This window comes from Sprattus sprattus (assembly GCF_963457725.1).
Source record: "Sprattus sprattus genome assembly, chromosome: 12".
In the NCBI taxonomy this organism is placed as follows: Eukaryota; Metazoa; Chordata; class Actinopteri; order Clupeiformes; family Clupeidae; genus Sprattus; species Sprattus sprattus.
In genome coordinates, this window is record NC_137910.1 from 24288787 (window position 1) to 24311286 (window position 22500).

The 22500-nt window shown below is 44.3% G+C and overlaps 1 protein-coding gene across 1 annotated transcript in view; it reads right to left on the reverse strand.

Annotated features, from left to right (window-relative positions):
• slc35f3b (solute carrier family 35 member F3b) overlaps positions 1-21991 on the reverse strand; it is a gene marked incomplete at both ends in the record, with an annotated part of 57240 nt that extends 35249 nt beyond the window's left edge. The window contains 2 exons of the mRNA XM_080849358.1: positions 20394-20608; positions 21894-21991. Coding sequence (XP_080705484.1) covers positions 20394-20608; positions 21894-21991 — 313 coding nt within the window. The remainder of the gene's footprint in view (positions 1-20393; positions 20609-21893) is intronic.
• Between the last annotated feature and the right edge of the window lie 509 nt (positions 21992-22500).

Here is a 22500-nt window from a genome sequence, read left to right on the forward strand (position 1 = left end):
GCTTTAAGAGGGGCGGAAGAAGAAGAAGAGAGGAGAGGAGAGAGGTTCCCACTGCACAAATGAGTGTGTGTGTGTGTGTGTGTGTGTGTAAAAATATATATATTTGTGTGTGTGTGTTTGTGTGCATGTGTGTGTATGTAAAAATATATGTTTGTGTGTGTGTGTGTGTGTCTGTGTGTGTAGGGTAGGCTGCTGTCAACCGACAACCGACACATCACATAGCCTGGGTCTTCCATTATCAGCCCCCCACGTCCTGCTGATGTGCTGGGGAGCCTCCGTGGGAGGCCGTGCCAAACCCCGCCGCGCGCCACCGGCAGCCAATTCACAACAATACCGGGAGCTGGCCAACGGTGGGACCCTCCTCCCCAAACCTGTGCCCTGCACACAGATCACACAGCCTGGGAGATTCACACACTCTCCTCCCCACCAGCCTGGTGCCTGCCTGTCCACAATCACCTGTACAAACTTGAATGTTCTGACCAACAGATCAATCGCCACTGCAGCTGTCTTTCGTTCTGCGCCACTGTTCAGTCGATGAGTCTGCTCAACACTTTATCTACAATCACTACAGCTCGCTAGTCGATTGCCCAAAATCACGTCCTTTCAATTAGTCAGAGGGCAGATCAATATTCAACCATTTGCCGATCAACCGTAAATATTCACAGACTGGTTAGGCATAGACATGGGCTGGCCATAACTAAACCATTTGCTAGTGCTTCATAGATACATAGATTGTAAAATACAATAATCCTGTTGAAATTATGTCTGACCTCCATAAAATGATTACCTCTGAGTGCACAGGTCCGAACCAATCTATGTGGTTATGATTCAGAGTAGCATAGAGAAGGTCAGTAGAACAATTTTTTGTGTTTTTCAGGTCTTGAGAGCTTGTCATTCACTCTTCACATGGGGGCCAATTGATCCTTGCGAGTGACTCATTCTCCTACGTCACACAGATGTCAGATTATGCCGAGGACACTATTAAAGAGACTGAGAGAGTGCTAGCCAGCTGAGAAGACAGGGGGGGATAAAGAATATGGAGTGGCTTAGTAGCTGGCAAGAATAATAGCAGAGGCGATAAAGAACAACAACAAAAAAAACAACAGAGGAAAGAAAGAGGAAAAAAATATCACGTCGCCGCCTTCTGCTGGGCTCCGATGTCTGAAGTTCAGTGAGTTCAGTTTTCTTTGTTTATGGTGGTAAATTATTCAAAGGCAGGGACTTAAACTTAAAGTCAAGAGGAGAGGTGTTAGTAGCCAGTGTATATGTTTAAAACACTACTGTAAATCCTACATATACACCCCCAAGGTTTATTTCTGATGATGAGAAAAATTATGAATCTTCAACCACTAGCATTTCTTGCTGCACTTGCTCTCTTTGTTTTTTTGTTTGTTTTAGTTTTTTTCGGACACTGGCAGATTGCACTCCACTTTGTGCTGTAATCACACGTGTACCTGATTCCTGATGCCCAGATCCAGCAGATGGTAAGAACCCCACAGAGGAAGAAAGATGTCAGTGGGATGGGGTGGGAGTAGGAGGAGATACCTCATCAGTACACACACACACACACACACACACACACCAACATACAAACACACCAACACAAACACACACATGAGTAAATACACACACACACACACACACACACACATACACACTTCACTCCCCCATGTTCTCTCCCTGTCTCTCTTTTAAATTATTGTAAAATCTTCCAGGGAAAGAATAACTCTTCGGGGTCGAGAAGCAAATGTGATTGCGAATCATGATCCTTATTTGTGTGAACGGAGAACTATCTCACCTTTTTCAGCAGGACATGCTCATGTTCATTGCAGTGAGGATGATGGGATGTCACCCCGACCCTGATCACCTGACCATCAAGTTCTGCCATCACAGCGGAGCGGTTAGAAGCAAAATAGTTGTCTTCTCTCCTTTCAAACGCAGCTGAGTGATGATTGATTGATTGATCAATTGATTGATCGATAACTGCTCTAATAGGACATCTACAATACCAGGCCCCTACGATATATTCTCTCCTCCAGATCCCTCTGTCATCGTCCATCAGGTCCCCATCACATTCATTGGAACTGCTACATCTTTCCTCAACCTCTCTTAATTCTCTCTCACACACACAAACACAGACACAGAGAGACACTTTATCTTTACAATGTGAGAGCTGTCCAATAACTCATTTCCTCTAAGCTGTTATCTCTGTGTCTCCCCCATTTCTGTCTGGGGGGCAGAGCTGAGCAGAGCAGAGCAGTGCCTGTCTGCAGCGTCTCACTTCACTTCTGGGAACATCATTAGAAAGGACGTCTTGTCACAAAGCAATCTCTCTCACACTCCTCCCATCTATATCCCTCCCTCTTCTCCTCCCACTCAATATTATCTTCCTCAGTCTTTTTTTCATTCTGTGTCTCCCTCTCCTCCTCCATCTCCTTCTGTCTTTTCCATTGCCCTCTGTCTCTCTCTGTCTCCTTCTCTGAGAGGGTTTGTCTCTCCAGTGACTCTCTCCACTCTCAGATGATGCAAAGCAGAGCCTTAACTGTGTGGCCTGAGGCGGGAGAGGGATAGGAGACAGGAGAGAGGTTCCCACTGAACAACTGAGTGTGTGTGTGTGTGTGTATGAATAAATGTAAGTAAGGGTGTAGCAAGTTTGTGTGTGTATGTAAGAATGTCTGTGTGTATGTCTGTGTGTGTGTGGGGGGGGGGGGAGGCAACAGACACATCACATAACCTGGGTCTTGTATTATCAGCCCCCCACATTTTTCTGACCTGTGTGGGAGGCTGTGCTGAACCCCTGCCACTGGCCAATTCACATTCATACCAGGAGCTGGGGACCGGCGGGACCTTCCTCCCCAAACCTCAACCTACCTAAATGTAAATGCACTGGCATCAGCAGTCCAAACGTTTCTGCAAACGTCTAAAACCCACTTAGGCACTGCCACTAGAAACTCCCTTCATCTCTACAAGGACATTCACTAGTGGCAACTGCACTACACACTCATACTTAGTTCAGACACAGTCAGACTTCTCCTGCAAGCAGTGAGTAACAGGCTTCTCACTGGCAAGTGTTGAGTAACAGGCGTGGGCGCCTGAGACCAGCATCGTTGTTATATGGCGTTTCAGTAACCAGGCCTAGAGGGACGAGCACGAGTACGAGTGTGAGCACGAGTACGAGTGTGAACACAAGCGAGATCAGGCTCTTCCTGTCCCGAGGGAGAGGAGCGGAGTGGAGGGATTGTGCCCCACTGCCCAGCACTGGGCATCCCGCAGCTTCCTCCATTGGTTGTCCGTTCCGATCTGTCATCCCTCGGCTCCCGTAATTGCCTGGTTCCTTGACCAGCGTGGCGGAGAGGCTCAGTGGGCAGCGCCTGCTCTGCTCTGCATGGAGGGGATGTGTGTGTTTGTTTGTGTGTGTGTGTGTGGGTGTGTTTGTGTGTGTGTGTGTGTGTGGGAGGGAGCGGTGACTGTGACTAGGGGTGACATGTACGTTGGTGGGGGAGGGCTCTTGTTGCTCTCTCCTGACAAACTGTATTCCCTGGCCGACTGTTTGCACTGTGCCCATTTTGCTGTTACAGTACCTGAACACATACATGTAGGTTTGAATAAATAATATTGGAATATTCTTCTCCCACTGTACTTATTCCACTAATCCCAAATGACCACACTTTATTTTATCCTGATTTAAATGCTGTTTTTGCTCGCAGCTGTAAATTGCCATTTGAGGTAGCCTAGTCTTATACTCTTTTAGTATGTTACGTTTAATAATAATACGTTTTGGGGGGCACTGTGGCGCAAGCAGTCATTGCCACATAGCCGATGTAATTTCTCCTGTCCACTCCTTACCTCTTCTCCCTCTCATTTCCTGTCCCACTCTTAACTGCACTAACCATTAAAGGCAAAAAAATAAATCTTTAAAAAAATAATAATAATAATAGGTTAAATAACACCCAGACTGTTTCTGCATGATGGAGTGCACACAGAAAACACGTTGCAGTAGACAGAGGCCAAAGCGAACAGCTGAACAATCAGTAATCACTGTCAAAGAGATTAATGGTCTTTACAAACTACTATGTTTGCTACAGTGTGTGTGTGTGTGTGTGTGTTTGTGTGTGTGTGTGTGTGCTTTTTAGGGCGTGGTATATAAAGCTTTCTTCACCACATTGTTTCTATATCTGTCTATAACTACTTCTCATACAATTCTGCGTGTTACTTCACGGCGCTGACAACTGACTCAAGGAATGATTACCCCGCAAACAGGGGACGTCCCCAGGACGTTAATAGGACATTCGCAATGTCCCCAATTGTCCCCAATTGGTCCCCGCCACAACGTTCGCTAGAGGGCGTTACCAGAACGTTTTTGACGTTCGTGGCAAGTCTACATTTGGTCTTTCTGTGACGTTCGCATGAGTCTTAAATCGGACTTTTAGAGAACGTTCTAATTTGGTCTCTCAGCACACGTCCCCAGGACGTCCTTCAAAAACGTCCCGTTACCTTTAACTGTGGTCCTCTGCGTGACGCTCGTATGAGCCTTAAAACGGACTTTTAGGGAACGTTCTGATTTGGTCTCTCAGCACACGTCCCCAGGACGTCCTTCAAAAACGTCCCCGTTACCTTTACCTGTGGTCCTCTGCGTGACGTTCGTATGAGCCTTAAATCGGACTTTAAGGGAACGTTCTGATTTGGTCTCTCAGCACACGTCCCCAGGACGTCTTTCAAAAACGTCCCCGTAACCTGTGGTCCTCTGCGTGACGTTCACATGAGCCTTAAATCGAACTTGCATCCATGCATTTATCTCAAGTCGGTTAGATTAGTGAAACGCACTCTATGCTTGTTTAACAAAACAGATGTTAAACAATCATATCACCCCTGTTCTTAAATCACTTCACTGGCTCCCTGTACAACAAAGAATTGAGTTTAAAATACTCCTTCTTGTCTATAAATCACTAAACGGCCTTGCCCCACCCTATATTTCCTATATGATCCATTGCGTTGCCTAAGGTCCTCCAATAAATGTCTTCTCACGACCCCAAGAATAAACACCAATGCTGCACACGGTGCCTTTAGTTACTGTGCCCCAACCCTCTGGAATAGCCTACCTCTGGAGTTAAGGTCATCGCACTCAGTGCTCTCTTTTAAAAAGGGAATTAAAACTTCAGCCTATTCATGACCTGTATGTGTTGATGTGTTCATGTTCATTGTGTTGTCTCTGCGCCTGTGTCCTTGCTCTCTGTCAGCCACGGCAGCTCATGTGTGGGATGCTATGCGCTGCGGGGCCTGGCAGAGTAGCTGGGGGGCTGCGACACCTGGATGAGAAAACGCATTTTGTTGTTGAGCCTCCTCGTGCTCACGGTTTTGTGTCAAGTAGTCGCAGTGATTATTATTATTATTACTTATATTTGTAAAGCGCTTTTCAATGACCCATACCACCAGTGGTGGTAAGCTACGAGAGTAGTCACAGCTGCCTTGTCACACGATTGTTTATACACAGACTGAAGGAAGCGCGGCAGCCAATCAGTGCCTACGGCCCCTCCGACCACCAGCAACATTCATACGATGCATGTCTTTATGATGGTGGGGGAAACCGGAGTACCCGGAGTACACCCACGCAGTCACGGGGAGAACATGCAAACTCCACACAGAAAGGAACTGGAAGGAACGGGACACAAACCCCAGAAACAACCAGGATTCGAACACACGCCCTCAGGGCCTTCTTGCTGTGAGCAGGAGTGCTAACCACTGAGCCACCGTGCTGCCCGAATGATGTACGTGCCACAGTAATGTGCAGTGAGGTTTGTGGCTTTGTGGCTTTACAAATATATAAAATATATAAACCCAATATCTAAAATATCTAAAATCACCATTCAATTGGGAGCTTGTACATTGACGACTGATTGTTTTTCATATCAGCACTCTTTACACAACGAAGGTATGGTACATACAGTTGGCAGCTGCTAGCTTTTGATGAACTTGTGTTAATATGTATGAATATGCACTCATGAATATGAACTTATGAAAAGGAACTCCTTCATACAAAGTTGCACAGGCACCCTGAGGGTTTCTACCTTTTCAAATTGTAATTGTAACAGTTTAATCGAGGAGACTATAGTCATTCCATGCCAAACGTGCCAATTTAAGAAAATCTCCCCAACCGACCATATAAGATTTGGCCGAAAAAATTCAAGGTTGTTTTTACACATCTTAATAGGAATAGTCCCAATATATGCTCTTTACTCCCAATAGTTTTGTCACAAAAAGATGTTTTAGCAACTATGCCATGTGCCATTTTAGATTGCTATAGCTGACTGTAACTAGAAAAGTATTTAAACTAGCTCATTCAAACTTTCTAGGCTTTAATATCATTACTTGAAGAATATGAACTTCCAAGGGTGTGGCTTGGATACATCATAGTATTCGGGGTGCTTGAATTTGCGCAAAAAATGAGACTTGATATTATACACAGACCTTCCTATGTATGCTCTGTATATTGTATTGGAATCATGCAGAAATTACATTTATAGCACATATCAGTAGAGAAGCATTAAAATTTATTTTATTTCATCATTATTACTTTGGCTAGTTATTCTGCCTCTCTGCCCGCACGTCCGTGACGTGCCATGGATGTTAATTAAAAAAGGAATCATTAGGGAAAACCCTCAATGCGTAGTGACTGAGATCGCTACAATATGCTTTTCCTAAAACCCTCGGAGTGGTAGTACGGTAGGTAGAGAAGTGGTTTAGTAATAGGAAGGTTGCCGGTTCAATTCCCAAGCCTCGCAATCAAGTTTGAAAGTTGTCAAGGGAACCATACACATTTACGTTTTTAGAACGTTCAGAGACCATTACAGGACGTCGAGGGGATTTTGCTTACAGGGTAATGAGGGGCTGTCTCATATACCGCAGAATGACTGTGGCTATCTGCATGCAGTTTCATTCTATATCCAATGAACCCTGTCCTGCAGATGGCCTTTGAGGGGGTTTTCTGCAGCATCCGCACTTATCCCTGATGGGGGGCATTACCAGGCTAATTCTCACCCAATAGCCCATAAATCAGCCGAGTCCGGGGCAGACACAGGCCTAGTCCGGGGCAGCCGGGCGGTGCAGCAGGAGACAGCCATCGATGAGGCAGTCAGGCACAATCAGGAATTCTCTTTGAACGGACTTACATCTAAGCAGATGAGGTGACACTCTCTGCATCTCTCGGGGATGAGGATATGGTAGATGAAAGTCGATGTAATTTGTTTTTGTTCCGAAATAGCGCGCCGCAACGCCTTTCCCCCCTTCCGCGTATTGGGAGATTGATATGTGAATTCATATCTGCCATCTCTCATTACCTCTCTGCCATATTATCTTGCTTTGGCGAATGATTCCTAGCTATCTGAAGAGACGGGAAACGAAATATTCAAGAAACCCTCCTCTGTGCACGGAGCCAGTTGAATGGTTTCTCCTCACGCCGTTTAAGTTCTTCATGCAATCAAGCGCTCTAAACACCATAATCATCACCGATTGTCCCACAAGAGCATTAGAAAGGGTGAGAGAGGAGAGAGAGAGAGAAACGGAGAGAGGCTAGCACGAGGGAAACGAGAATAATGTGTGACAATTATGACATGCTCTGCCACAGCGATGGAGCTGAGGTGCACGTGAGTTAAGAATCATCTCCACACTGCACATCCCATGGTGTGGCTGGGCAGCGCGGGGAACTGTGCGACTGCTGAGTTTGTGCTTTTAGTATTCACAGTGAGTGCTTGTCAGGGTAGGTGATTAAAGCAGGCTCTCTGGTGAAACTTCTTCCATGCAGGCCCCTGTCTCTGCTGGCAATGCATAAATACATACATTCTTCCAGTTCAATTTTTTACCTTGCAGCACTGTGATAACTGAAGTACAGTAATGGAAATCCACTGGTCATGTCTATGACATTACAGACTTCCAAGTGAAAATGGTGATATAAAACTGAGAGATGAATGTGACATCAAATGTGAAATAAAACATTTCTAAACATTCTAATTCTTATTCTAACATTCTGGCTTGGCTATTGAAGGACTCATATAAGGACAGTGTAAAGACTTTCTTGTTCTCATTCATTGAAAGGGATTCAAATCTCCAGTGAAGGCCTCCAGTTCTTTTTTTCAGAGAGGTTGCTTGAAGCAATGAAGCAGGCCCCGATTTAAAGTTATCAAGTCATGACACTTCATGGTGGTTTGATTTGGTACACGTTAACATCGTTCCCAGTGTCTTCTCACCTGTTTGTTTACAAAATGATACACATTATGCACATACTGCAAGTACTTTCTCAAAGGTATCTGTTGTGTTGTATCATGTTGGGGTGTCAGGTCTGATTTCTGTGTTAGTAAACAAATGAATGAATGAATATCAACTGAGATCATCTGTGTGAGTAGATCAACTATATCCCATGAAAGATACCAGCTCTCTATTTTCCAAAAGAGAGGATTTTGGTAGGTCCGTCTTCTCCATTACTCACTTTCTCTCTCTAACCCCCTTTCTCTTTCTCTATCCCCCCCTCTCTCTCTCTCCCCCCCCCCCCCTCCCTCATGTCTGGAGCGTGGATCTAACTCCATGAGCTCTGCTGTGATGCCAGTGGCTGACCTTTCCCTGGCAGCTCTTGTTCTCTTTCTCTACTCTTTATCTACTCAGACCATCTCTCCTCTTCCCTCTCTCTCTCTTTCTCTCCCTATCTACCCATCAAACCCTCTCTCTCCTTCATCTCTGTGGGGCTGCCAAAACACCCACTGAGGCGTGTGTGTGTGTGTGTGTGTGTGTGTGTGTGTGTGTGTGTGTGTGTGTGTGTGTGTCCATGTGTCTGTGTGATAGAGAGACAGTGTGCACGTGCATGTGCCCATGTGTATATATAGTGGTGATTAATATATGCAGGCCGACGTGTGTGTTTGAGATCTTAATCATAACAAAGCCTTGGACAGATGGTGGATACTGTTGAGATGAAACATGTCACACAACCACATTTCCATAAGAGGCCCCCATCATATCTCTCTTGCATATCTTCTCACAATCACAACTTTCACAAACACCCAAGCAAAGCCTTTGGCAGGGGATCATTATTCGATACTGTTTATTGTAATGGAGTTCTTTGGGTTCATATAAATACTTTTACCCTTTGCTCACTGTACTCTCCATGAGACGCCGCGCACACACAGGCTTTACCTTAAAGGGCAGAGAGGGAGCTGCTCAGCTTGCTGTGGTGACTCAAGCGAAGCAGAACGCTTCCCAGGCTGAGCTCAGAGCTCTGGTGCTCTCATGCACCCCCTGCTGGCACGCCCACGGCACACACACACACACACACACACACACACACACACACACACACACACACACACACACACACACACACACACACACACACACACACACATACCCACACCACACACACACCCATGGCACACACACAAACACACACATACACACGCACGCTCTCTCTCTCTCTCTCTATTTGTCTTTTGCACACTCTAACACATAAAGTCTTTTGTCAGTGGGCTACTACAGACGCACACATTATCTTGCCATACTAATACACAGAGGAAAATTATCTCAAATCATCATGCTTCTCTCTATTCTCTCTGTGTACAAACACACACAACCAAGCTTACAACACACTACCACCAAACATACACAGACACACACACACAGATGAGTAAACAGACACCAGACACACACACACACACACACACACACACACACACACAGACACACACACACAGACACACACAGACACACACACACACACACACACACAAAAGCCTCATATACTGTACAGTCTCTCTTACATTCTCTCTGTCCTTCATCTTCCACAGGGCTTGTTTGTTTCAGCATGAGCTGGTCTGGTGGCAGCTCTGCAAAGCCTAACACACACACACACACACACACACACACACAGACAGACACACACACAGACACAAACAGAGACCCCCACAGACACACAGACACACACAGAGACAGACACAGACACACACACACACACACACACACAGACACACACGGAGACCCACACACACACACACACACACACACACACACACTCCACAGATGACAGTGGCTGACTCTCCTACATTCCCTCAGCACAGCCTCATCTCTCACTCTCTTTCCTCCCCACAGCCCGGCTTCAAGCCAAGATTTGAAGAGTAGCAGGACAGCCATCTCTTTCTCTTAGCTGTGTGTGTGTGTGTGTGTGTGTGTAATGTCTTTGTTTTTTTTTTTTTGTTTTTTTTTTTTACCCTTTTTTCTAAATTAATTCCCCTCTCATCGGACAGTGGTGTCAGCTCCAAATTAATCTCGGGGACTTAGAGCTTTTTTTTAGACTTCAAAAAGATGGTTTGTTTCCCAGGCAGAAGAAAAAAAGGCAGAACAGGGACGGCTTCTTTCTTCTGGGCAGCCTGCGCACAGCTAGAGGAACGACATAATATAGACTGGGGGAGTGTGTGTCCTTGCGTGCATGTACATGTGTTTATGCATGAGCGTGTGTACCACTATGCTATTTCTCTCTCTCCCTCTCTCTCTCTGAGTGAGTGTGTGTGTGTGAGTGAGTGTGTGTATATGTACACAGTTTTGTCTATGTATCTCACTCGTCTGTATGTGTGTCAGTATTGCTATGTATGTCTCTCGAACCATCCGTCTGTGTGTATAGTCAGAGTGTGAGAGATAATATAGACTGAGGGAGTGTGTGTCCCTGGGTGCATGAGTGTGTGTACCAGTATGCTCTCTCTCTCTGTCTGTCCTTCTGTCTGTCTCTCTCTCTCTCTCTCTCTCTCTCTCTCTCTATCTATCTCTCTCTCTCATGTATCTTACTTGTCTGTATGTGTGTCAGTATTCTTATGTGTGTTTCTCTGAACAAACGTCTGTGTGCATAGTCAGAGGGTATACAGTGGCCTCAATCTGAGGACAAAGCACGGCCCTTTAGGGGGACGTCTCACTCGCCTGTGCTCAGCTCGTACAGACTGTTGTAGCAATAATAAAAAATAATGGAGACTCAGAACTGGACTTCGGGGACAGACGGCTTGTCATGATTAAAGAGAAGAGTGCAAAGTGAAAAGCGGGTAGACAGGCATGGGCAGCCTGTCAGACCTGACTCGACTGCTACGCTGAGGGGGAAAACTAGGCCAGATGGCCTGATGCAGCTGAACTGCGTGCCCCAATCAATTCAAGGGTGAATATGATTTTTCTATTTCTCTCGCTACAGCTACTGCTACAGCTATTTTTCTTTGGCAGAACGGTGAGAGCTTGATGTCCCCTCGGAACCTTCAACCTACTTATCAATATTTTCTGCCCATAGAAGCATCATTTACATTTGTCAATGGCACTTCGGTGACTTTTACCTTTTCTCTTTGCATGTCATTTCTCTTGTATCACAGCAGCTGTGCTTGTAGCATCACATAGAATATAAAATTAGGACTAAATACAAACACACATACATTAAACCTAACATTGCAATCACAATCACAGGACAGCAGTCAAGTCTCGTCAACTTATATTTGGTCTTGGATTGAGCTCCATATTTAGTTTAAGGACTGACAGGTGCACAAAAGAGAACTAACCTTCAGGCTATAAAATCATGGAGCCCTGTATCTCCGGTTTGAGGGTAACAATTCGTATTCACTATTTAGGACATGGTTGGGGTCAGAGACAGTGTTTGTTGTAACTCTGATTCATAGAGGTTCTTAAGGGGTTGACAAACAATGTTTGAGCAGAAAATCATCGATTTTTTGTACATTAAAGAAGTGGACAAACACTTGTATGTAGTTTTACAGTACTGTGGAGCACTCGTAATCAAAGACGTAAAAAACAAAAGAATCTGTCTACTCTTCCCAAAAGTAAAGAAAACAAATTCTTTGCTTTGTCTTTTTGCAGACACATTCAATGTGATCTGTCCAGGATAACAGATGATCTATTAATACACCCACGTATTTATATGAAAATACCTGCTTGATTTTTTTTTCAGTGTGGATAACAGCAGTCATCATGTTAGAAATAGAACAACTGTATTTAAAGGACCTTGTCCTCTTAACCCATCAACATCACCATTATCAGTGTAAGATTATATTATATATTATATAATACCTTTTGTAATTAGCTTAATGCAGACACACATCAAATGCAAAACTATACTCAGTGTGGTGACTGAATATTTTTATGGCGTTAGGAGTGGAGGACATTTTAGAGAAAAGGAGCAACAAAAACAAGAGAATTCAGAGTTGTGTTGTGTAGTGTAGCGTAATGTAGTGTAGTGTAGTGTGGTGTAGTGTAGTGTAGCGTAATGTAGCGTGGTGTGTGTGTAGTATAGTGTAGTGTGTGTGTAGTGTAGTGTAATGTAGCATTAGAGAGTAATAAGGCTGAGTTCTGCTGACAGATTCAGCCACTGCATACATGTTTCTACAGACTGAGCTGACAGATTCCTCTGTGTGTTTTAATGTTATCCTAAAACCATGGACCTCTGGCATAGTCTATAAATAATAAATCAGTGGCTAAATTATAAATAAGTCGCTCATCAAATTGGTAGTTAGATAATATTTTGTGGATTTCTGCCATGTAGCTCTTTAATTAAAGATGGAAAATGCAGGTTTCTTACAGTTTAAAATGAGCTCAAAAGCATATCTTAATGTGGTCACGTATCCCCAGACAGTCTCATTAAGCAGCCAGGGGAGCATGACATTGCAGTGACAGGGAATCTATTACTTCAATAGTTTTTTTCACTAAAATGAGGAACCAGGAACTGGGCCTTCAGGATGTCATTGAAAGATGACAATACAAGTGAAGGGCTACGTTGAATAGAGAGAGAGAAACAGGAATAGAAATGCTGCACTTCTTTTTTGCTAGCTGGATTAGCAGACATTGCATATTGGGGCCTTCTTGTCACTGGACCAACATTTAATTGCATCGCTAATATAACCAGTGGCCTACTGGACTGGCCCTAGACTCTTTACCCCAAGAACAGCTATGTTGAGTCCTTTGGTATGCATCAAACCTACATCTGAAAAGTACATTCAAGTGACATGACATGAGGTTATATCATGCATTTATGCATTTCACCCACTTTTCTTTTTTCATTCACTCTATTTCCCCACCACAGGGCTGCATCTGTTTCTGAAATGTGTGCCAATGCCCTCACCAGAGCCCTTCTGTCGCCACTGTGAGTCTCATCCCTTTCCCCCTGAGGTGAGCTCCTCATCCCTGAGAGCAGCTAGTGATACTCACAGGATTGCTGTTGCTGGACACTGGGTGAGGCTCACATGAAATACTTACTTTCTAGATCTCAACCTAGACTCTACTCTAGTCTTCCTGCAATAAATGTGCTGAATTCAACTCTCTGTCTCTGTCTCTGTGTTTGTGGTATAACTGCTCATCACACAGTGACTATGCCCAGCAATCTCAGGCCAATCTGACCAAATCTACATCAGACTGGACTTACATATCCTTTGCCCATCAACCAACATGTCCTATGTGGTTCTCTGAGCTCCAACTTAGATCCTTAATACGCCCAGGGGTTGCACATTGACCTTTCATGCAGAGCAATTGGGAGAATGAGAACGCCTAATCCTTGGGTATGCACTGTAGCTGTGATGTAATGTAATGTAAGAAACTTACAAGATATTGTCCAACATTTAAAGTAACACTATGCAACAATTTGACACTATTTGAGGTATGATTTTATAGGCAACTAGTTTTGGTATGATCCTCAAATCAATTTTGAAAGCACATGGTCACGTGAAGGACAGATAAACACCTGTGTCTTTCCCACTAGCCACCCAGGATATGCACTATGTTTCCTGGCTGGAACACCTTGCAGAAATGAAGGAAAAGCCTTCACAGCATGATATTGCCAGCTATACTGCCAAAAGACACCAGTTGGCATGCTGTGTCAACTGGGCTGCTGGTGGTGTTTGCAAGGTTTATGCATGCCTTTTAGGTAGTTAGTGTGCTAGTTTTGGAACAGAACTGCTTAATTGCTGCTTTAAATACAAATCTGGTAGTCACCCACTGTAAATTGTATAATCCCATTTCCACTGTCAATAAAAGCCAATAACTTCCTCATTAACGTATTAACTTAAATTGAAGTAATTAACTGCTCTTTGATTTTGGAACGGTATGTTTTAAACTCATTAACCAAAATGTCTGCATGGCTAAAGCACCACGTTGTGTACTGGCCTCCTTTGCACTTCTGACAATAACATCCCTTCCTCCAGACACGCAATGCTGTTGTGTTTGTTATATCTGCCCCCTCTCACCACACTTTGAGCATTTTTTTATTAAAAAAGCTAATTTGGCTGCTGAACCAGCGGAGACTAAATGTTCTCTTTTTTTTTAAGACTGATGTCACAAAAACAAGAGATATTTAAAAATAAACAAGCGGAGGGGGAGGAGCAGGAGGAAGAGCACACTGCATCAGCTGTGTACTGTGCCACAGAAATTAATTATTCAGATTTCTTTTTTCGGGAGCCTGGCCGCAACCGTCGTGGAGATTGTTTCCAGGAGTTTCACAGAGAAAAGGAGACGATAAGTTAACACTGCACTTTGAAAAAGCTGTCAATCTGTCCCCTCCACTTACATACATTTCTGATTAACATCTACTAAACAGTCCACATTTGCTCCCAATTATTAACATTCTTAGTGCTTTTATGACTCCAGCTGAGTACACTCTCGGCTGTTAATTTTCCTGAGAGTGAATCATTTTAAGTAAAATGTAAAAATTTGTGACATTACCATTTATTTATTGTGACCTTATTGGGAGGATTTGCTTCTAACAGAGTTCTACTCTCCTTCTCTCGCGGGCTCATAGAGTGGAGCTGTCAAATTCATCTGCACCTCAGCTGGCTGTGTGTGTGTGTGTGTCTGTGTGTGTCTGTTTGCGAGTGTGTGTGTGTCTGTTTGTGTATGTGTGTGTGTGTGTGTGTGTGTCTGTGTGCGAGTGTGTGTGTGTCTGTTTGTGTGTGTGTGTGTGTGTGTGTGTGTGTCTGTTTGTGTGTTTGTGTGTGTGTGTGTGTTTGTTTTTGTATGTTTGTGTGCACACACACATTTGCATGTTTGTTTGCACACAAGCAGCATCTGCAGAGTGATGACAGGTTGTGTGTGTAGCGTGTGGGTGTGAGAGGGAGGAAGGGAAAGGAATGAAAGAAGGGCCAAAAGCTATTTTCTCATGATTTCATTCCTTCTCACCAGTTGATTTTAATGTGTTAATGAACAACATTCAAATACATTCATAAAATATAATGCCTTTCTTAATCTGGCAACCATGACGTTGAATACACCACTACATCTAGCTGGTGGCTACACTGTACTACACCATAATTTTTTGTTGTTCCTTTGGGATTCGTCCAGATAACTTAATGATCTTTCATCAGTGGAGAGCTGTAGCCAGGCCGTGGGCTTTGAGGGCTACCTGTCCATCCAAAAATGGAGCAGCGCACGGCTTGCAACGGGCATCTCGGGTTAATTACACCGAGAGCCAGTTCATTGTTCCGGAACTTGTAATTAACGGGAGAGGAGCGAGATGGAAGAGGAGGGGAGAACAGGATAGTGGGACCGAGAAGAGAGACTCAAGGAACAGAGTGCGGCGAAGGTTGAATTGAAGTTATTTCCATTACAAGGGAGGGTGAGCACAAAGACAAGAAGCAACGACAACAACAGCGGCTTCTCTTTGATAAACCTGTGAATGTTTTTGTGAGTGCATAAACATGACAGAGCTCTTTGTGTATGTGTGTGTGTATGTGTGTGTTTGAGTGTGTGTGCTTTAAGGTGTGTACATACTGTATGAACAGTTTTATGTACAAATGTGTTTCAACCTTTCACTATATAATCATTCATGTATTTTAATGTTCAGTGGTGAAAGACAAACGCCTTTGTCTGTCCACTGGTGCCAATTATGACTTGATTACTGTGGCACAGTTAATCATTTATATAGGGGTGTTCCTGGCACATATGTGTTCCATCAGCTACACATTATTGAAAATGATGCAGAAGAGCTTTCATATGTTTGACTGTATCCCTCTGGGCTGTCGTGTGATTGGTGTTCCCTGACTGGTGTTGGGTGACTGCTGCAGACTCACCTCCCTGCCATGTCATGTACAGAAAAATGAAAAAGGGAGAAACTCAGAGGAACTCAGAGACGGGAGCTCATTAAATGGAGGGGAAAAACTGCAGGCTGACTCTGTCGACTCCGTTGAGGGGTATGATCGAGTGCAGATGACTGCAGGCTGGCTCTGTCGACTCCGTTGAGGGGTACGATCGAGAGCAGATGACTGCAGGCTGGCTCTGTCGACTCCGTTGAGGGGTACGATCGAGTGCAGATGTGAGGTGATCTCTGAGTCAGGCTCAATAATTGATTAAGTGCACCTTGAATAACAGGAAGCCAGTGGTGTTAGCAGGGTTGGTGGATGAAGTGTGTGTGTGCTTGTGTGTGTGTGTGTGTGTGTGTGTGTGTGTGTGTGTTGGGGTGGGGGCATGAGAGGTGTGTGTGTGCAACTGACGAGAGTGTTTCATATTAAATGCCTATTTATTTCTTGGAGCTTTGCAGGGGGGAAAGCAGAGGGTAATGCGGATGAGTAACCTGCTGTGGTCTTCATGACTGGTCTTCAATGAGTTAGTGCAGCTGAGGATGGCTCAAGATGGGATCCCCATCGATCGAAAGGACCTCTCAATGGTGCCTACAACTATCGGCTGTAACAGAGGATGAAGAAAAAAATGACTGGGTCGAAGAAAATGAAATAATAGTTGCTCTTTCTTTGTCTGCTTGGAAATTTCATATTGTCAGGATATTTTTTGGCTGTATCTCTGGGTCGTTGTGTCTGTGATTTGCACAGTAGATTTGATGTATTTTTGATTTTATATAGCATTTGATAATCAGTGTCCCTGGATTACACTGTATTTGCAATTAATCAATAATGATCCCCTCAGATCATATCAGATTCACAGAGCCTGTACAAAGTCAATATTCATTCAAGTGAATGGCACTTGTTTATGCAGTTTCCTGCTCCAGCCATTATCCATCTATGAAAAATATACATTTGCATGGGGTTTTGCCTCGTTAATCTTTGAGTGTGTTCTATGGTGGGTGGGCAAATGTGCACGCAGATGAATGTCTCACAGATGAGCAGACGCTCTCGTTTAGCCAGATATTGAATACATTATAGCTGACGAGCTCTAAACTCATTCGCTCAGACTCCCTAAGTCCCTAAATCAGAGCCCACTCCATCTCCGTCACTGTGCCATTGTTCAGGAAGTTCAGATGAGTGTATGCTGTGCGTCACAAACATATGTCACAGTGCCCATTTTGTACTGCAGGGGGCTTCAAGGCAGTATGTGGTCAGTCTTTGTTGTATTGATCCAAATGACATCCTGTCTAATGTACTTGGGGGATAGCTTTGATGTTCAGCCACACAGGGGGGCAGAATCGACAGATGTGAAATTCTCACGCTCTAGTGGGTGGCTCTATACAGTATCTAATTAGGCTTTTCTACCTGACATAATTGGCAGCCTGGATGCTGGTTTATGATCCACATGAATTTGGCTTTACTTACAGAATCTAATTTCAGAGAACAAACTTCAATTTGCATGACATTCTCACATTAACTATAGCAAATCCTTCTAACGTATACATTTTAACAGCCAGGTTAACTTGACAAGGGTAACAAGTCTACAGGGTAAATGTGATAAGTGCACATTCATGCCAGGGTACTTCTCTATCATCAATCTAAGGTCAGAATGTTTGTGGCTGTAAGCTTTGACTCCGTACGAAGGACCACTACTTAAGTAAGTCATAATTCAAAAGCACCACTGAATTATTGAACATATAGCATAAATATTCCCAAAGCAACATTACTTATCCACAGGCCTGCTTTTTGTCTGCTATGTTGACTGCTTTGCTAAACTAGCTACTCTGGCTTTGATATTTCACATAACATCCGAGGGCTGTTTGCATCACACAACGACAGGGGATGTAAATTATCAATCTCAGTCTTATCATTTCAACACTTAACCTGCCAGTGACGTCTGGTAGAAACATTTACAATTTAGCTTTAAGGAGCTCAGAGTGACCATGTTCGTTCTGTGTTGTCTCAAGTCCTTCTTGTGAGGGGGAGGAGATGGGGATGTTTCACTTTCACCCAGTGAAATGAATACAGTAAGTTAGCCGACGTCTAGTTAGACATGCTGTTCCAACACATCAGGAATACCAGGCACCTCCTCTCTGTTCACTCACATTCCCATCACCCAAAGTTGACAAGTTAATAGCGGCCAAGTGAAGTGGCAGCTCTTTAGACACTGTAAGGCTCTTCACCTGGGTCTGACTGTCTGGGTTGTCTTCCCACACGCAGGATTGGCCAGGAAAAGGGGACAAGTTGCCTGAAGGGCAATGGTTCTCAGACTTTCAGATGCAGACACACGCACACACACACACACACACACACACACACACACACACACACACACACAAACACACACACACACACACACACACACACACACACACACACACACACACACACACAGGCACGCGCACACACACACTCACATACAGAAACATACACACATATACAAGGAGCTTCAAAGAGCGCTGCTATGTTTACACAAAGGCCTGCTGTGTATATGTGGACGTTCTGCTATTTTGGAGTGGCGTAGCAACCACTTATGAAAGGGTGAGAGATTTTGGCTGACGGCGCTCGACTGGAAAGAGAAATGTTTTGATGTTCTCCAGCCCATCCAAAAAGAGCTGACAGTTAGTGAGCTAACAGGGAGAGCCTGAACAAGCTGTGTGTTGTGTAAGGACCTGAACACCCGGGACCCTGGAGGATATAGAAAAAAAGGCTTTCTCTCTCTTTCTCCCTCGCTCTATTATTCTGTCTCTCACCAATTTATCTTTATGTTCTTTCAGTTATGGGGCCTTTTGCTTAGCCCTGCCAGATATCCCTGTATTGAGAAGAACCTTTATAAATTCATATGACTCCACACATACAGTACCAAACTAAGTTGTACACAAACTGTGAGGTACTATTGCTGAAGTGCAAATGAACACCATTTTCCCAATGCAGCTCACCAGTGGGTTACTACCCTATTAAGACACCTTGGTTCCTTTATGTGATTAAATCAAACTTGAACTGAACTGAACCTTCTTTCTCATGGCCAACTAGACCGAGTCTCTCTCACTCTCTCTCTCTCTATCTCTCTCTCTAACACACACTCTCTCTCTCTCTCAGTTGCTCTGCCCATGAGCCTATGGATCTTGGAGTTCTTCCTCTCCCTGCTGACGACTGGAGCTCCTAGTCTCCTATAAAGTGCTGCGCGCCTGCCTCGCTCGCTGTAGCCTGAGCCAGGAGCCTCATTTCATGCCTGCTTGCACTCTTAATGCACACCATGGTGAAGCTTCTCCATGATTGCACAAAGAAAATTAAGAAAGAAAAAGGCTGGGGCAATCGCATGCAAATGTGCCTCCCCACATGGCTCCATGCAGCAGTAGTAGAAAGCACCGTAGCGCGGCTGCTAAATCATTTGAAACATATTCCATCAGAAAGATTACAGCAGGAAATGAAGATCAACATATTGAGTTTCTCTTTCTTCTCCTGTGTTTCTGGCCTACATTGCTGAAGTACCGCAGCTCTACACAATTGGCTTGAAAGGATTAGTCTTACTGTCTTACTTGGCTTACTATCCTCCTTCAGCAAAACCAGTTTACATTTCTGCATTCAGATCCATTACAATTCTGGCCTCAACTTTAAGCCACAGTTTCACAAAGGAATACCCCCAGCCATTACTACAATTGTGCAGCAGAGCACACAATGCACACTCCACACGGTAGCTCCATTATCCAAGGGAGAAGGACGCTCAAAGAAATGCAAAAACAAAACTTAAGATCCCCAGTGAAGTTTCAGAGGAGTGCCATAGGAGTCGGAGCCATCACAAACCCACCAAATCAACATTTTCATACAGATGCTTTGGATGAAACGTTGCTGTTTAGTCAGTCCAGTGTCATCAAAGCACGAAGTTGAATTGTTTTTGAATGGGAGGCAACAACTGTCACAGTGAAGTATTCCCAATGCATCCTCTTTCTCTCCCTTTATCATTTTACACATCTTTCTGACATATCTCATTTGAATACATTAACTGAAAACCGAAAAGAGCAGCGAATTGTCATCACATATCCGTTTTGAAGAGACAATTTGTGTGGGCAGATCTAAGCTCTTAACCAACAACAACACCCTGATAATGAGCACCCAAAACAAACAGTCAGCAACCTAAAAGCCGTCCCCAGTCATCTGAACAGCACAGCATGTTCTCACCCGGCAGTTAACATTTGCTACATTGTGTGATGTAAAACGTTCCAATTAGATTTAATGTGTTTATACAAAATGACTTAAGCGGACTAAGACAGCCCCACTCACTGTTGTAAACTGCATTCCACGGCTGGTACCCATAATAGCCGGTGATTCTTAGGATCCGCTCCTCTATGGACTGGCTGTTGATGTCCTCCACAGAGCGGGACGATTTCATGTCCTCTTTTATCGCCTCATCCACCACCAGGTATTTTAGTTGTCTGAGCTGGGGGCTGATGTCGGACAGACGTCTGGGACTCACGTCGGACGATTTCCGCATCCCGCTGAAAAATTAAACACAACGGACGTTTGTGTTATGGTCGGAGGGCACCAGGTGATCACCGTGTGGCACTCCGTTAAGAGCTTCTCGTTACATCAACGCAGGTCAGCTGGGTACTGGGGTCCTCGGGTCCAAAAGGCGCATATTCTGAAGTGCCCAACGGTTTATTCACTTCTAATGCCAATGTCCAGGGTCTGTTTGTCTCTCTCTCCCCCTCTCCCTCTAGCTCAACACATAGTCTACAGCCCCAGAGTGAAATAATCATCCTTCACTTACACCCTGCGCTTCAGAGGCACGCAGGAAGAGACGCTAAGCGAAAGTGACAACAGCACTGGTTTACTGTACGTACAGTCGCAGTGGTCCCCATTAGCCAAGTGAAAAGTAAAGTCATGTACTAACTATTAAATGGGTGAATGGATTGCACAGAGAAGAGGAACGCACGGCTCAATTGACAGTGCCTTCCAACATGCCCAATACACTTGGCCATACCCACCATCCCGCGCTTTGGCCCATGCAACCATAACCCATTTCCCCTGGCTAACGAGTATCACTGGGGAAGAGCCAATCGCATTTGCCAGGAAGGGCTATCCACCATTTATTGTTAGGCTGCCACCCACAGCTAAAATAAGGCAGTCACAATTCACAGTTTTCTTTTTGTAAATATATCATATTAACCATGTAAAATATGGTGTTTATGTTAAACGTATGATGTGTAACGCAAACGTGTAAAAAATGTGTAAAACAAAAGCTCTTCCAACGTATTGTTCGTGATGCACTGCAACCGCTGGCTTTCAAGGACTCTGCCTGATCGACCACCTGTATTACAATGGTGCCAATCAACTAGTCCGTTCAGATCAACACGGATTCGTTTGGTATTGTCCTTAATATAGTGTTGTTTGCAACACAGTCGCCCACTTTCTTGAAACAAATTCACCCCCTACTCTCGAAGACACCTCGAAAGCCACACCAGACGCGAAAAAAAATCGTGCGTAATAGTTAATGAGCTAACTAGATTAATTCATGATTTTTAAACAAGTTACCTGTGAGGCAAAATTGTTCTAACGACAGCTGTCAATTAGCGTACTCTCGGCAAATAGGCTAATTACACAGTGAAATCTATTTAACATTTTTAGAGTTGTTCTTACACTCAGAACTAGGAAGGCACTTCCATTAAAACACCTTTCAAAAAACCTTTTACAAGACAATTTAGAATTAAAACTTCAAGTTGAATCCCACGGTTCATTGTTAACTTGGAAATAAAATTAAAAACATTTCAGAAAAATTCTTACAGGGGCATCAAAGTAGTCGGAGGTCCCAGGTAACACATGCAGTCCCGTCGGGGTCGTCCGACGCGGTCCCACATGGTGCCCTCTCCATCGCCGTACATCGTCCCCACGGAAAGGGGCAGAGCGCACCCGCTACAGCAAATCCACGGCGAGCGAGAGCATACTACCAGCAACTCCCTCACCCACACACTCTCTCATTCTCACACACCACCAAGCCGTGACATTTGCATATTTCAGCACAGATGGAGTATTGCGCTCTATATCCTCCACACGCTGCACTTCGGGACGCGCAGCGCACTGCAACAGCGCCACCTAACGGAACTTTTGGTCGCGTCCACAACCACACGGCCTCATTTACAGAAGCTTTGTTGGCATTGTTTCAGATGATTTCTCTCCCCAGTTGTAATCGCTGTCATCTTGAAACTTCCTCGGAGGCTTGGGTCAGGTGCAGAATATTTATAGGCTAGGCGGTAAGTCTTCAGTCATTTAAATCTGTAGAGTAATATATATTACTGTAACTGCTGTGAAATTGTCGACTTTGCTAATGTCCTGTCATGAATGTGCTTTGAAAGAACATCAGTACAAGAGGTCATCATAGCTCAAATGAGAA